Source organism: Rhinichthys klamathensis, unplaced genomic scaffold (assembly GCF_029890125.1).
Source record: "Rhinichthys klamathensis goyatoka isolate OS25496 unplaced genomic scaffold, OSU_Roscu_1.1 h1tg000243l_1, whole genome shotgun sequence".
Taxonomy (NCBI): Eukaryota; Metazoa; Chordata; class Actinopteri; order Cypriniformes; family Leuciscidae; genus Rhinichthys; species Rhinichthys klamathensis.
The window spans coordinates 2035068-2048544 of record NW_026606765.1 but is presented as its reverse complement, the minus strand read 5'-3'; the positions used below and the strand labels follow the sequence as shown (position 1 = coordinate 2048544).

General features: G+C 38.4%; 1 protein-coding gene across 1 annotated transcript; it reads left to right on the top strand.

Annotated features, from left to right (window-relative positions):
* On the top strand, nucleotides 1–11234 carry cab39 (calcium binding protein 39). The gene is made up of 9 exons (XM_056265952.1): nucleotides 1–164; nucleotides 3509–3663; nucleotides 3791–3955; nucleotides 7597–7715; nucleotides 8664–8832; nucleotides 8950–9009; nucleotides 10005–10070; nucleotides 10605–10748; nucleotides 10834–11234. Exons 2-9 carry the CDS (start codon nucleotides 3550–3552, stop codon nucleotides 11020–11022), a joined length of 1026 nt encoding a protein of 341 aa, XP_056121927.1. The 5' UTR covers nucleotides 1–164; nucleotides 3509–3549; the 3' UTR covers nucleotides 11023–11234.
* Nucleotides 11235–13477: the final 2243 nt, after the last annotated feature.

The window sequence follows — 13477 nt, the reverse complement described above, 5'->3', positions numbered from 1 at the left end:
GTTCTCGCTGCTGATTGTAGCCTAACACACACACATACACATTCATACACATACACAGACGGTTCTCCGCTCAAATCTGACTTAGAAATAACACACCAAAACATCATATCCCAGGAATCACACCGCTATTCGATAGAAAAGGCCAAAGGAGACCCCAAAATAAGGTGTGATATTTTTTACTTCTCTTCTGTTGGCTCTTGTTGTGAAGCTAACGTTATATATTGTAAAGAGCCTGTAGAGGCCTATCAGAACCATCCTATGCAAAAGCTCAACTGCATTTACGCACACAGTGTGAGGCTGGAGTGACACTAAAGATGAGAAGGGGTTTGTATCTTTTGTGGTTTGTACACTGGTTTAAAGATAAACAAGGGTGTTGACTAGATTAACGTTAGATGCCTGCCTTATCTGTATCCTGTGCATCACACTGGGGCTCTGCTTGCGCAAAAGTAGGGGGCTGTGTCTCAAAGTAGTCTGCTACCTACCAAGGCAACATCATAGACATGTCCGAACTGGGGAATCATCATTTTGGGGCGTCATTGATTGATTCTAGGTAGACAGCTCACTAGGATTGAGACGCAGTCAGAGTGAAGCCCCTCTGTCAATCAGATCATCGAGCCCTTTATATTATATCACAGTTAGACATGGACTGCACACTGCAGGTGAATAACGTTAAGCTTAATAACTTCAGCTGATTCACAGATCTTGATGCTGAATTCAGTAATATGTGTATAATGTTTTGGGTATTAACAGTTGCACCGTCCAATATACCAATACTTCACAGCTGAACAATACATAGTTGTGATTTTGATCTATTATCTACATTATCTTCCAGTTAGGACACAAGTATGCATGCTACTACTGCTTTTTATTTGACCTGTTCCAAATCTTTGTCATTAGACGATGCCATTAAACTAGTCCTTATGACAATTTTAATATTGCTGACATCAGCCGATAACTCCATGTTGCCAAGAGTATCCGGGTATTTTCTGAAAGTCCTGTTTTCTAGTGTATTTGAGTGAAATTAAGTAAGTAATGTTATTTATAAGAGAATATTGAAAGAATAATCAAAAGTGATTAATAAATATGAAGATTAATTATATCAAAACAATATTAAATAAATGTTTCACAGAATAGGCTTATATCCCAGAATATTATGCCATAAAGAAGATTGACACATTTTACATACAAAATAATTATTCAAAGAAATATATATATATATATATATATATATATATATATATATACCCTGCAATATCCAACTCCCTTAATAAATGTAAATCATTTTGTACCTCACTGTTATATTTTGTTATATTTTTCATTTGATAAGAACCTTTAGTCTTAGAGTTCTCGTATAAATATGCATATAATACATCCCTGTGTTACTTATTCAGTTTCCTTATATTTCTAAGTTATTGTTACTATTGTTTGTAACACTATAATATGGGGTCTCCATCAAGCTGTGTGTGTATTTATTTATAAAAAACATATAATAGACCAAGATAAATTGGAATTAATAAATTCTCTCTCTCTATATATATATATATGTATATAGTGTGATATAGTATTCATGAAACACATTCGTGACAAAATACCTGTTTGAAACCGACACCAAAACACTTTGACTATAAAGTAATGTACTAATAATATTGTTTTATAGATACTATGATGATATAGCCTTTGTGATATGTGAAGACTAACCCTGCTCTCCCCCGTATTGTACAGTGTTGTTGATTGTGACAGTACAGCATGCAGCGGTAATTGTTGGCAATGCAATGTATTTATTAACATCATCATGTGCAACAATTATGATTGGTATTATTAGCATCATATTCGTGTGGCTGATCAGTTAACCTGTAATTGATCTCATGCAACTATGAAAGTTTAGTTCAGGGGTGTCCAAACTCGGTCCTGGAGAGTTTAGCTGCAACTTGCCTCAACCCCAGTCTTGAAGTTCCCAGTATGCCCAGCATGGGCTTGATTGGCTGGTTCATGTGTTTAATTGGGCAGCTGAACTCTGCAGGACAGTGACCCTCCAGAAGCAGGACTAGACACCCCTGGTTTAGATGTAAAGTCCGCGAGCCTCAGTGGCATCTGTTTGGGTTCAGATTTGCATTGCTCAGACACGGCGAGCGTGGTTGGTCACCAGGTCAAGGATTTGGTGAACTTGCACAAGCTAGTGGAGATTAACCGGCTGGACGTATGGTCCTGTGACGCACGGATCCCACGAGCTGCCACATGGAGTATTCAGAGCACATGCGGCACTGTAACATTATTGCTAGTTTGTGTTTTGGGAAAGGGTAATGAGAACACAGCAGGAGTTATTAGTTGTTTTCTTCAGGTCAGTACTTCATGCTTGAGTTTGGCTGTGGTGATCTTTATGGAGGAAACCAGCACACCGTATTTATTGAAGAGGTTCCTGCTGCACATTTCCTGTTTATCGACTTTGCAAAGCTCACCTCGCATTTGCACTATGTCTGACACGCGTGGGTGTGTGTGTGTTTGAACATAAAGTGTGAACTCACACCCTAGCCTGTGGAGATCAACTTTCTTCTATTATCAGCTGAAATGTACCTGAGATTCAGAGAAATGTTGATGGCAGTGAGCACTGAACTTTCCTTTAATCTGGTTATTGTCTATGGGCCGCTGTACATAAGCCGTCTGCTATACTGGAGAGGTCAAAGCCGGCCCGTAAACACTCGAGAGTTCGAGTGACCGTGCGTCTGCAAACGTAGTTAGACGCATCATGTATGGATATCTATATCTGCAATAGAGTTCAGCAGATTAACACAATACAACAAGACAAAGGCGTTAGCTAACATGACTATTAAAAGTTACCGTAGTATAAAAACCTGTAATATTGAGCTAAAACATATAAAGAGAGACAAACTAACACATTCTCATTTTAAATCTCTGCGGTTTTTCCAACCAGAGGCTGCACAATGTTACAAAAAACTCATTGATTTTTACTGTGAGTGACAACACGTTGACTGTTCCAAGATGGCGGACGCGTCGACATCCATGACGCTAACAACCGCAAAGTCATGGGTTTGGTTCCCAGAGAAAGCAAGAACTGATTAAATGTGTACATTGAAAGTCTTCCAAATGCATTAATGTATGTATGTGTTAGTTCATTCATTCTTTCATTTGTTTGGTCCTTAGTTGATTAATTTGTTAATTTTTTCATTCGTTTTTCTGTTTGTTTGTTCATTCTTTCATTTGTTTATTTATTCATTCTTATGTTTGTGTTTAATTCATTCATTTTTTTCTGTTTTTGTTCATTTGTTTTGTTTATTATTGGTTGTTTTCCCTTGCTCTATTTCTTTCTGTGACTTCAGAGTTACGTTTTTGCTTTAGCTGATTAAGTGGGTTGTCAATTCTAGGATCTGTTATTTTGGTCTGGTTATTCTTTTGCTCATGAATGAGTTATCGTTTGATTGTTTGTCCATTTGTCATTGTCTTCTTTCCCTCCCTTTGACGTTCTCTCTGTTTCTCGTTCACTTTTCCACAGCTGGGCTCTCTGCTACCTGGTTGCCCTGGTAAGGTGTTGCCATGCCGTTCCCTTTCGGTAAGTCTCACAAGTGTCCCGCGGACATTGTGAAGAATCTAAAGGACAGCATGACCATTCTGGAGAAGCAGGACATTTCGGACAAGAAGGCTGAGAAGGTATTTGCACAATGCGCTGTTACACACGGGTGTGTTACAGTGTGCTTTGGGCTTGTACTGGTAATGTCACCTATTAAAGAGTTTCATGAGGCCATTAATAAGAGAGGTGTGTGTCTGCACTCTTCAGGCCTCTGAAGAGGTGTCCAAATCTCTGTTGGCGATGAAGGAGATTCTCTACGGCACGAGTGAGAAGGAGCCGCAGACAGAAGCCGTGGCTCAGCTGGCTCAGGAGCTCTACAACAGCGGCCTGCTCAGCACCCTCGTCGCAGATCTGCAGCTCATTGACTTTGAGGTGGGGGGATGAGTTTAATACACTAAGCCACAAAATTGAAAAGTAAAGTCCCTCAAGATCCACTGAGCAGCTTTCAAATGCTCTTTTAAGACCCGATATACTTCTTTTTCGTTATTCTTAAAGTCCCACTCCGATCATATTTTGAGCTATTTTTAAACATTCCCAGTGGTCTTTAAATTATGATTTCTTTTAGCCAAAATCACAAAACCTGTGCCGTTTTCTGGGACTTTGCTTCAGGAGAGCGGCAGTAGCTCATTAGCAATTCGCCTTTGCGTTGTGGGCGGAGCCGTTGGCACGGAGACGACCCTCCCCGTTGCTGAGAGCTCTGTCTCTCCCGCTAGCTTACAACCCCAACCTGTCATTTGCTCCTGACAGAAAAGCGCCACTTTGGCCGCACTGTGCTAGCAAACAGGCGGGATCGTTGAACTAGCTCCCGACAGAAAAAAACAAAAACTTACCGGTAAAGACACAGGCTGTCCAGTTGATGGTGTCTTGATGGAAGGCACTGCATCCGGCTTCAAAAACAATTTACTGACGAAGCCCATTTTTCTCTCCTGCCAGTTGGTGAAACAGTCTTCTGTGAAGTGCTGACCGCAAACCGATGTGTGGTTTTTAACATTGCCGTGACCAAGGAACGTAATCTATCTATCTCTCACAGCAACATGTTTTGGTAAAGCATGAAAGCTAATACCAGGGGGGTGGTAAAAGTACTCAAAAGTTATGCTCGAGTAAAAGTATATATACCTAAATAAAAAATTACTTCAGTAAAAGTAGAAAGTCCTCCATTCAAACATCACTTGAGTAAAAGTACAAAAGTATCTGATTTAAAACGTACTTAAGTACCGAAAGTAAAAAGTAAATATTCAAATTAACTGTAAATATAAATAATTAAGCAGATCAATTGTTTGGGGAGTGATATGCAATGTTTTATTTGAACAAATGATAAGATTAGATACTGCAATTAAGAATTTGTTAGCTAGCTGTTTACACGGGTTTCAATATGAAATCACTTGGCTAATAATAGTAACATTAAAGCACTAAAGAACTTTTCCTCTGCAGTCCCCCTACAGGTTGGAAGCGGCATTGTCCGTTACCGCTGTCGTAAATAATTTAGCCTACCACAGCCTACTGTCGCACGCATGCTCGCTGTTTATCCAGCACCGGCTTTAGAGTGAATGATGTCCAATTGTAACGCTTGCCGTAACGCAAGTCAAATTTGTAGTTTTCTGATGTCTCATTCGAACTACAGAAACGCGACCCGATCTGGCAAACTTATATAGTGTGGTTCTAGGACCACAAAGCGAAGGCAGAAGTGCCTTTCAGCCTGTTACGACTTGATGAACCGCTGAAACGATTTTGGAAACATTATTTTAAGATAAAAAATCTTCTTTTGTGTTGCTTTAACGTCAACTCACTTCAATATGTTTTCTCAGTTTTGAGGGTGAAGTTTTGAATGCTGAAATTTAATTCACCCGTGGCAGGCAAAGAAGACATTTCAGCCGATATTAATCTCCCTTGACTTCAGTGAATTCGAACATATCATTGATATATGGCCATGGGTGATCCCTGTTGGAAATCTTGGGATCATTGCTGGCAGCGAGAGCTGCACCTTCACCGGTTTCTGCGGTCAATGGCGAACTGCCTGCTATGTGAGCGTATACTGGCAAAGAGCTTGCGCGTTCTTTTTTTCAAAAGAAAAACAAGTTTTTCATTGGTTTGGAAAGCCAGTGTAATAAATACTTGGAGCAGGCATGGGGAAATGTATCAGAGTAAAAAGTAAACTTTGTCTTTAAAATTGTAGTGGAGTAAAAGTGAAAGTAGATGCAAATAAAACATACTCAAGTAAAGTACAGATCCCCGAAAAAAATACTTAAGTAAAGTAACGTAAGTAAGTATTTTTACTTCATTACTTACCACCACTAGCTAATACCACTATCTCTCCAGCATTGCAACCCGCTACCGCACATAGGTGTTGATCCGCCACCGTCTTCTCTACTCCTCAGAACCTGAGCGGGCGGGGCGGAGGGGAGTATGAGCTTGTGGCCCCGCCCAGTGGAGTTACTACGTCACAACTCCAGTCTATTTTAGCCGGCATTTTAGCGTCTGCTACTGATTCACAGCCATTTGAATGTAGAAATACTCAGAAATACAACTTTGAGCTTATTTTTCTCAAGGTATGTCCTCTAACATCAGAAAAATGCCACAAGAACATGTTAACACCTAGAAAAACATTATTTTCATCGGAGTGGGTCTTTAAAGGGTTAGTTCACCCAAAAATGAAAATTCAGTCAGTAATTACTCGCCCTCGTGTTGTTCCAAACCCGGTAAGAACGTAGGCTCAGGCATCACACACATGACCAGCGTCGGCCAATAGTGAGCCTACGTTCTGACGTACAACACAGAAGCGCTGCGCTGTTACACTACGTGAACTCACTCGAGGCCCACAGAGAAGGAAATGAATAGTTGAATAAAGTCGTTATTTTGGGGGGGTTTTTGCGCACAAAAAGTATTCTCGTCGCTTGATAAACTTAAGGCATACCTGTCAACACTCCCGTTTTTCCCGGGTTTTTCCCGTAATTTGCATGGCCCAAACTCCTTTATGAATAATCGGACCAATATGTTTGTCTAATGTTGACCAGTTGCCAGATCTTGCATTATATTCACACAATCCACACATCATATACAATTTCAACCCGTTTGTCATCTCAACCTGGCAACCTATACCCCAGTTGCGCAGTCGCGGAAAGCTCAACGGATAAGCGAGCACCGAGCACTGATTTTATTTATTTTGAGGAATATTGAATCTTTTTTTGTGCAAGTGAGATGAGTAGATGCACACTTTGTCTATAACTACAATAACCATCATGTTTACACACAACGCTTCTGCACTTGTCTCGGCATGGGGACAAGAGAGCTGTCAGGCAATAAATGGGAAAACAAAGTAACTTGCGTTACTTATTTGAAAAAGTAACCCTATATATTTTGTTGTAAATTTGAAAAGTAAAACCCCATTGTCTGAATAATATCTTCTGGGTTCTTTTTTTTTTTTAATATGATCATTCACTATTTAATCTGTGCAAAACAAGCCCCCAGTTCGCCCACTGTTACTGGCAGAGCAAATTTAGATCTCAAAATCATAAAAAAAAATGGAAGAGGTTAGAAGTTCATTTGATTACATAATGTCATCAGACTATTATGGAATATTTTATTTTGGATATTGTCTAGCCAGCGTCTAAAAGTTTCCACTGGTTTCAACACATCAACAGAGTACATTTTGTTCTTCAAGTGTTAGAAAGTTAGGCCTGTAGGAGAAGTAATGTTAGATGTTAGAATTATGATTAGTTTAAAATACAATTCACTATTTTATAAAAAAAAAAAATCCATCACAATAGCCACAAAAGAGATCCTCTCCTCTAATCAAAAGTGGCTTCTTCTTATGCAACTGAGAGACTTTAATATTGCGTGTATTAACAGATGTCACTTGTGAACGGATCCGCCTAGACGGTTCTGATACCAGGTGTAAACAGTTTTTACAAGATTTACATACTTTATTTCTCAAATTCCAGTTTGTGGAAATACATGTTTTTATTTTTAAGTAATTAAGCTTTTCAGTAACCAATCTGCATTTTTTTTCTCTTTAGGGCAAGAAAGACGTGGCACAGATCTTTAATAATATTTTGAGACGTCAAATCGGCACACGGACACCCACTGTTGAATACCTGTGCACTCAACAAAATATACTCTTCATGCTGCTTAAAGGGTGAGACACACACACAAACATATTGTGAATGTGAAGACATTAATTCGATTTTTATATTCACCTATTTAATATATAACCTAAAATGTGGCAGTTGTCAGACTAGTTATATCTGCTTTTCTAATTTTGAACCTGGTGTTTAGATCATATCTCAAACTGAGATATCATTGAGCTGGTTTGGTGACTAATATGAGACTATAGGTAAATATTTTAAAGGAGGTATCTGATCCCAGATGAGTATTTACTCTAGTGAGTCAGCATTATCAGTGGGTACATCTTATCCTACATCAGTGACGGATAAAATTACATTCATATATTGAGTAACTTATTTTATTTTAGACTACTTTTATGGTATTTTTTTTTGTTATTCATAACCCCTTACCACCATTTAGTTTCATTGTATGAAAAAAGTAGCATGAACATCCAACTTAAATGTGCTATATGTAATTTTTTGACTGTACTAAAGCATAAAAATACCATAATTTTGGAAACATGATAAGTTCAAATACTTGTTTCTCTGAAAAAACGCAATCAGACAGTCAGTTATTTTACTTTTAAATGTGCGTTCCGTGTCATAATGTCTGTTTTTCTTTTGGTCTGTTTAATCCCATCCACTTCCAATTTACCCAATAGTATTTGACTCCCGGGTTGCCAGTAAGAGGGAAACACCGGGATTTGCAGCAAAGGAAGTCTGCAAACAAACTGGGTCAGAGATCGCAGATCATGTCCTCAATCTGGCAACCCACGTGAGCATCGACTCCAATGAGGAGAGGGCGGGAAAAAACTCTCTCCAATATTTTGAATTTGGACTGCAGTACCCGATTCAACCACTAGCTGTCAATATTACATACTGCACCTTTAAATCTCTTTCTGGGTCTATGAATGAAAGAAAGTTTTAGAACAACATGAGGATGTGTATATGGTGGCCAAATGTTCCTGTCTTTTTTGCAGTTACGAGTCTCCAGACATCGCTCTGAACTGCGGGATCATGCTGAGGGAATGTATACGGCATGAGCCGCTGGCAAAGATCACCCTCTGCTCTGAGCAGTTCTACGATTTCTTCAGATACGTGGAGATGTCCACCTTCGACATCGCCTCGGATGCTTTTGCCACTTTTAAAGTTAGTATGTTGGCAAACAAACAAGCCTAGGTGTTTGTTTTGTCTGAGTATTTCATCTTCAGATGCTCTGTATTATTATTTTGTCTGATCAATTCCATTTGTATGGTTTTCTTCCAGGATTTGCTGACGAGACACAAACTGCTCAGCGCTGAGTTTCTGGAGCAACACTATGATAGAGTGAGTCACTGACTTTTCTTTTCATTTATTTGGTTTCCATCACTGTCTGTTGTCATTGGATCTGTCAGTCATTCTACAACAAGTTCCTTGAATTTGCATCTGTTTCTTTGCACTTAAAGTGAAAGTCAATAAATTTTGGAAGTGATTTGAATGTGAAGTGGGCCCAAAAAAATACTTTAGTCACACTTTAATATATTTGAATTTCTTTACATATGAATTTAGATATGAATATAATTTTTACAAATGCAAAAAATCATATTTGCATAATGACTTTGGTGTCAAGTTGATTTTAGTGGATGTATGAAGTAAGTTCTTCACATCAACAGCTTTTTGTAACATTAGGCAACCACATGTCCAAATACTTTTGTCATAATTTTAGACAGTATTGCTGCGTTCACACTGCTAGTTATGGGATTGACAACCGCATTTACTTACAAGTGTGAGTATCGAAATGTCCCATTCTCACAGCAACTTTCACAAAACTGACAGGAGCAACTCCAGTGGAGAAAACCTTCAGATGACATACAGCTCATATCTCGCTGTTTCTGTGAATTACTGAAATCGAAACTACACATGCAAACCCACAACACACTTTAGAGAAGCGTTTGTGCAGTGTAGGAGACCTCTCTCCAAATGTCTGGCGCGAGACAACTAGTTGTCCAGTCCGTTTCCTTTCACACATCGCAGGTTTTCCGAGAATGCAGTTGTTTTGTGAGCCCTGAAAATGTACGGGTGTGAGTTCGGTTATAGAATGCGGTTGTGTCACTCCTGTAAATAACTGAACCGTGTGTGAACATAACCATTTTAAGGACTCAAATACAGGACGTGTTTTGCTTGTCTTTCAAATAAATACCACTTGGTTTGATCTTTTATCTAATGCAAGTGTGTTTGTAAGTATGCTTTACTTTTCGGGGCTACTGTATGTACTGTAGCCAGACAATCTGATATTTACTGTATATCTCTGTCCTCTTTTTTTCTCTACTTTTGGTCTTCAGTTCTTTAGTGAATATGAGAAACTGCTTCACTCAGAAAACTATGTGACTAAAAGGCAGTCGCTGAAGGTAAGGAACTGGTTGATATGCATGTTGTTGTGCTTATTAAAACTACTGTTCAAAAGGTTGGAGTCTTTTGAAATAAGTTTTTGAAATAACAATATTGTGAAATATTATTACAATTTAAAAGAACTGCTTTCTGTTGGAATATATTTGAAAATGTCATTTATTCCTGTAATGCAAAGCTGAATTTTCAGCGTCATTACTCCAGTCTTCAGTGTCACGTGATCCATAAAACTGATTCTTTTTTTCAGTATTAAATATATAAAAAACAGCATTTATTTGACATTTTTTGTAACATTATAAATGTCTTTACTTTTGATCAATTTAATGTGTCCTTGCTAAATAGAATAAACAATTTCTTAATCGTTTTGCTCACAAACCTGTGAACAGTAGTGTATATCTATACGTGTGTATAGTTGTTGTGTTATTGTACAGCTTTATAAAGCATTAAAACTGAACTGTGCGCATGTTTACTGTAGCCATTATATCTTTATTTTTACGTGCTTCTGCTGTGTTTTATGTATTTCCTCTTCCTCTCAGCTTTTGGGAGAGCTGCTGTTGGACAGACACAACTTCACTATAATGACAAAGTACATTAGCAAACCAGAGAACCTCAAACTCATGATGAACCTGCTGAGAGACAAGAGCCGCAACATCCAGTTTGAGGCTTTCCATGTGTTTAAGGTTTAAATCTATTATTATTATTTCACCAACTCGCCAGAAAAACTCGTCTCAAGCAAGGTGACAAGGTCTTTCTCTGTGCACTCAGGTGTTCGTGGCCAATCCGAACAAGACGCAGCCCATCCTCGACATCCTGCTGAAGAACCAGACCAAACTCATCGAGTTCCTCAGCAAGTTCCAGAACGACCGAGCCGAGGACGAGCAGTTCGGCGACGAGAAGACCTATCTAATCAAACAGATCCGAGACCTCAAGAGGCCAACCCCGCAGGACGCCTGAGAAGGATGACGGACGGTTAAAAGTGCAAAGAGGACGTCTAGACAGTGTTTTAGGCAACGTCTGGACGATGTTTGGCTCTCTGGGACGTTGAGTGGCCGTAGCACTGGGCATGTTTTTGTGTTTTGCAGGAACCGTCAGATGCCGTTTGAGCTCGGTGGGGCGAGTTATATGGCGACGAGGATGAAGAAGAGTCTTGCTTCGCTGGACATACAACCCTTACAATGTTTAATTCTCATGTTTCCAAAAAACGAGCAAAATGAACAGAAAGGATGGATGTAGATGCAGCTGCTTTATTGCACATAAAGAAGGAGGGTTTTGTACCTCATACACAACCATACACTCAAATGTCTCTCGATGCTAATTAGTCCATGCAAGTTGAGGATATTATTATTGACATGCATAAAGCACTTATGCAGCATTCAAACACACTCCTGTCAACTCATTTGCTCACCATCGCCCGGGGAGTTGCATTAAAGCTACAAATGTGATGCATCAACATGTTTTGCACATTTTGAGGTTGCGTATCCTGGGTGAATAAATGTGTAGGCCCTACGTACTGTAGGCTTTTTTTATCTTCCCTTTTTTGTTTTGGCTTGTAGACTTCATTGGATGTGCGACGGCACCTCACAGCCTCTATAACTGTTTATGGTTGTTTCAGATAAATTTTGAAAGTCGTATGGAAAGGAGTAAATGAGTGTTTTGGTGAGTTAGTTGTGGCTGTGCTGTCGATTCTGATTTAACCATTCCTTTCTTACTGTATTAGTCACTGCATTAAGTGGGAGTAATGGAAAGTTAACTTGAAATCTGAAAGCTTTCTTGTGGTCGTGACATTAAGATTTGTGCCCTGCTTTAGTCTTGTTTTCAGTAAAACTAAACCCCCACTGGCATACTGTATACATTTGTGTTAACTAGGGCAATTCTTTTGATCATTTGGTGAGTGCATGAGTGAATCTCACAAAACAAATCACATTTAACCTCAAAATCAAAAGGGAAAATAATATGTTGAGACTTTCCTATTACTATAAAGCATCTGGTCTTAATTAATTGTATTTTAATTTTTGCGTATTTAATAATTTTTTTAATAATTGTCAATAGTACTTTTCATTAAATTCTAAATATTTTTTTTTTATTTTTATTTTTTTTACCAGAGTAGTAGAGTCTTTACAACAAGTATAAATTACAGTAATGTGTATATATATATATATATATATATATATATATATATGGATGTCGGGGGGATAAATAATTGGACAAATCTTTAATAGTCCAATAACCTTACACAAGCTATAATCTATAATTCCCTATGTCTTGCTTTTGAGTTTGAGGTGAAATGTGACCTGGACAAGTTATTTTCTGGTTTTGTGTAATTTGACTAAATGCACCAGCTCAGATACTGTATCTCTGGCCTTGCTGTTTTTAGTTTGGGAGAAATAAATGTGATATTATTAGCAGCAGACTAATCTGAAATGGTTGGATGTAGAGGAGCCGCTTTGAGCACTCACTTCCTTTATGAATGTTTTAACTTATGTTTGTTTTAGTAACAGTGCGGTGGTTGATGGGGGTTGTCATTTAATACTTTAAAGTTGGTGCAAGTCTGCAAAACTACACAAACCTGAAAGTGATATGGAGGGTTTTGGTCGATCATTTCCAAGTTATGATTGCCTTTACTCACAAGATAGATTTACCCACAATCATCTGCCATAAATCCTTCATTTCTCCCTTAAACAAATGCAACTGTAATTCATAATGGCATCCATGCTCATTTTCAATGCAGAACACTCCCATCAAAACACGTTCTGTCGAATGTTTACAGTACTGGTCAGAATAACAGGGATTGACATGACTATAACAGTATTTTATTTTAGTGGAAAATACAATAAACCTTACGGAGATTAAAGATGCACATTTTTCATATTTCAGTCTGAGCATATCCTGTTTAAATGGGGACAGGCAACTCACCATCATTTGTGGTTTTGTCTGCATCTGTGGTTCAGGTTGGACTAGTTTTCCTTGGTTGGCACATTTAACAACGGCCAATCACAGTCATCTTGTAAGCCTGACATTATAATGGCCCAAAGCATTAAGATTTCTGATAATTAGTAAACTTATCTTGCATCAGTGCATGTTTCTATTTTGCAGCCTTAGATTAAGCATGGGCATCTAAAGGACAAGCTGGAAACTTCTTGGCCTGCTGTCTGTTCAATTAAACAGTCCAATCTGACCTATATAGATCTGGCCCGAGGAATAAGACTTGGGCACAGAAACCTGGACTTTCATCTAAAATGTTGATCCGTAGACAGACTAACAGTTGGAAATAAAGTTTGGAATAAAATACATGTTTCTACTGTCTTTTGTTTTTGATTAAAAAGCGGTGGTTATTCAACAAACTTACAACCATGTTTTAGTAATGCCATAAATTATATTATAATAATACATTAGCCTATATTATACTAGC